General features: G+C 25.2%; 1 protein-coding gene across 1 annotated transcript; it reads right to left on the bottom strand.

The window, feature by feature from the left end:
• Positions 1-257: 257 nt before the first annotated feature.
• On the bottom strand, positions 258-1,134 carry LOC103500515 (uncharacterized). The gene has a single exon (XM_008463855.3). The coding sequence runs from the start codon at positions 938-940 to the stop codon at positions 428-430; it is 513 nt and encodes a 170-aa protein (XP_008462077.3). The 5' UTR covers positions 941-1,134; the 3' UTR covers positions 258-427.
• Positions 1,135-3,852: the final 2,718 nt, after the last annotated feature.

The following is a 3,852-nucleotide window of genomic DNA, read 5'->3' as shown; positions in this document are numbered from 1 at the left end:
AAACAAAAGAATAAAACGTTTAAAAGTAGAAGAAAAAAATCTATTAGAAGAGAAGAATAAATGGGAAAGAAGGAAAAAAAGAAGCGACTAATCGAAAAGCATATATGAAATTTAGGGAATATAATGTTATCCATTCATGTATCGTATATTTGGTTTCATTTTGTTTTGTTGCAGTAATTTACCTTTTCAATAAACATTTTAAAAAATCTAATCCACATCTCCATACAACATATCTTTAAAGTTCAAAGACAGAATAATGATAAAAATTTGTGTTTTATTAATTTATCTCAATGCCAAAATGAAAGATTAAAAGAAAAAAAAAAAAAAAACTACTTCTACATCCAACAGAAGAGAGAGTGGAAAACAGAGTAAAAGAAAAAAAGAGTTACAAAGTCAGAATTTTTTTTATTATTTTAAAAATTCTAAGTTACAATATAAACAATTGCTGTGATTCAAACTTAATTCCTGCCTTCATTTTTCTAATAAACTCTTCACATTTCTTATTCAATTCTTCATCAATTTCCTCTTCTTCTTCTTCTTCTTCTTCTTCTTCTTCTTCTTCTTCTTCTTCATAAGAAATGAATCTTTCTTCTTCATCTTCATTATCTGTGATCAAATTTTCAAACTTTTCTTCATTTACAACCAACCCATTTCTCCTTTCTTCTTCAACTTCAACTTCAACTTTGCTCTCAATTTTTCTGTTCCCATCAGCCATTGTTACAGCCCCTAAAGCTTCATTTCTGCTGCTCTGTTCGTTGCAGGTGTTGCCGATAAGACCGGAATTTCGAACGATGAAGACAAGGAGGCCATTGCAGAGCAAGAACATGTAGTTCTTGTGGATTGTTGAAGAGATGTAAAGGTTTAAAGAATGGAGAAAAGGGAGTAGAGAAGAGTAAAACACCATTGCTGAGAGTAAAGAAGCTGAGATCACTAACTTCATCGTGGAAATTGGCAAATTTTGAAGAACTGAATTGAAAATTTGGATCAAGATTTGACGATTTTGGGCAATTGGGTGTTTCAATTTATGTGAAAAATTGAAACTTTTTTTTTTGAAAAACAAGAAAAAGAAAGATGAAGTTTGTTTTTTGTTTTGAAGGAGATTGGAGGGAGGATGTGTTTTTGAGAAAAAAAAAAGGCCATATTTTTGCTGCATTTATAATGGGCTGTGAACATATATTAAATATGGAATTTACAATATTGTCCTTCTCATGTGGGGTAGTGTTCAATGATTTAGGGGTAATTTTGGTAGAGAGTGATGAGTCAATCAACTTTAAATACATTTGTTTATTTCTTCTTCTTCTTCTTCTTCTTCTTATTATTATTATTCATAAGAAGACTTTGATGGATGACTTCTTAATTTCTTTTCTTTTGTTTTTCTAGGAAAGGAGAAGGAATTTTGTTTGTGTTTGAAAAGTATGCAAATTTAATTGGACATTTTTTATTTTTAATTTCGAGATTTTTTAGAATATTTTCTATTTTAGTTTCTAACTTTTTTTTTCAAATTATAATTATGAAAATTTTCGAGTAATCAAGTGTATAATAATATTTTAAAAAATTTGTTAATATATCAAAATCTATTAATAGATTTCTAATCATCAATATTTGAGATAATCATCGATAAATTTTTATTGTTGATATATTTTATTTTGGAAGAGCATTAACAAAATATTAAAACTATTTACAAAATATTGAATCTCGTTAAATTCTCAATTAAGTTTTTTTTATTATATTTTATAAATAGTTTCATTTTCTTATTATCCATAATAATTATAGTATTTTGAATCTAATTATTATATTTTAAATTTTCTATTATTTCTCCAATTTTTTTGACTTTTCAGATAGGTCTTTTAAAAAATATAACAAAGCGGCAAAATATTTACAAGCAAATATAAAAAATGGTCCGTCAACTATGATGTTAATAAAGCATGTGGGATCATTTAGATTTGGCTATTGTTTAAAAAATGATCGATTTAAAACGATTTATTTTTTCAATTCTATCAATTAATTTTTTTAATTATATCATTTAATTTATTTTTTAAAATTTTAGATAGCCAAATCCAAATTATTTATTTTTTCAATTCTATCTTTTAATTTTGTTAGAGGTTTATATTTGGTTATATCGTTTAGATTTAGACATTTAGATTTAAATGACCAAAATGAGAGAAGAAGAAAGATGGAATGTCAAACCTTAAATATTTAAAAATTAACTAATTTTATATGTTACACAATAGTATTGTTATATTTATGAAAATTTACATTTTTCTTGATCAAAGTATTTTAAAAAAATCTTTGTATTTTTTTTAAATTATTATTTTGAGTTAGAATTTTTCTTTTGAAGTATATTTTATCTTTAAAGTTAAATTTCAAATAAAAATATAATTATATATACAAAAATATAAAAAAGTAATACTTTAAAGACTTTCTAAATCCGTGTAAAGAAAAAAAAAAGACTTTTAGATAGGGAGAGATTATTAAAATACATTTTGAAAACTTAGAAAACAAATAAAAGACTAAAGATATATATTTTAATAATTTAGAGATGGAACATACCTATTTTTAAAAACAGCGTCGTTTTAGCATTTCTTTTTTCAATTTATGTGTTGAAGTGTTGGTTTTAGGAACTTGATTTGAATGAGTTTTATGGATTTGAAGCCTATAATAATATGGACATATTGTTTTTAAAAAGTAAATCAAAGATTAATACGAAGAGTTTAATTTGTATATTCAATCAAATATTTAATTTTCAATTAGTAGCAACCCATCAAATCACAAATTATAAATATATAACTTTGAGATTTGACAATACAAGTTTACGTCCCCTGAGGTATACACTCATGCTTTTTATGTTAGAAATTATTTAAAAGTGTATCAACACAACCACAATTTCACGCGAACATAGCTCAACTAAAATCATATATTCTCGATCAAGATATTTGAGCTTCAACAGACACTGTAAAAGAATTTATTTTTTAAATTCAATGATTTGTGTAAATATAAATTCGAAAATCCATGAAGTGAATAAATCAAATCAAATCAAATATCCAATTAAAAAAAAATATATATATATATTTTTTATTGTTTCTTATCTCCATTACTATGTGCTTTTCTTTCCTATCTCCCTATTCATAGAGATAGAATTCATGTTCGAATTCATGAACTAATGGAATAGCTAATTTTTTTTCGTAATTGAAAACGATGGGTTATTGATATTTATAATAAATAGTATTTTAGTAAAGAATTAAGTTATTACTCAACAAAGAATTTTTTTTAAAGGATGAGATCAATTCAGAAGTAACCTTTTTCTTTATTATTATAACAGACAGAATTCTATTAGGTTATTTTGGGGACATACGATAGATTTTTATCTTATAGCATTCTAAAAAAAAACATAGTAAGACAAGATAAATAATCCCGATACGCTCCTTAGATTTATTTAAGGCCCTCAAGGAGCTGTATGAGGTAAAAATCAACGGTCAGACCCTAAATTAAATAAAGGGTGCCACGAACTCAGGGTAAGGCAAAGCCGTAAGGAAGACAAAAGAGAAAGCAGATAGGATCCGATCTCCGATCTCTTCGGATCTACTAATCACAATATTTTCCTAAATGATTTAGGAAAGAAAAATATAGAATATTCAAAACCATTGAAATGAACCAAAAATCACTCAAATAATTTTTTTTGTTTTTGCCCCTTTTTTTTCCATCTTTGAAACCTTTTTTAAAATTATTATTAAAGGGTTTTTTGAAACTTGAAAGTTATTAATCAATGGTTTATTATTTATAACAATTCAATATGTTTTTAACTTTTTTTCTTTTTTAATTATTGACTTTGGGTGGACTTGAAGTCTTGAAGTA

The sequence above is a fragment of the Cucumis melo genome, chromosome 1 (genome assembly GCF_025177605.1).
Source record: "Cucumis melo cultivar AY chromosome 1, USDA_Cmelo_AY_1.0, whole genome shotgun sequence".
NCBI lineage: Eukaryota > Viridiplantae > Streptophyta > Magnoliopsida > Cucurbitales > Cucurbitaceae > Cucumis > Cucumis melo.
The sequence above is the reverse complement of the archived record's forward strand: the minus strand, read 5'-3'. Positions and strand labels throughout refer to the sequence as shown.

Coding starts and splice junctions, on each gene's coding strand:
- LOC103500515 (XM_008463855.3), bottom strand. CDS start 940: ATGAAGTTAGTGATCTCAGCTTCTTTACTCTCAGCAATGGTGTTTTAC.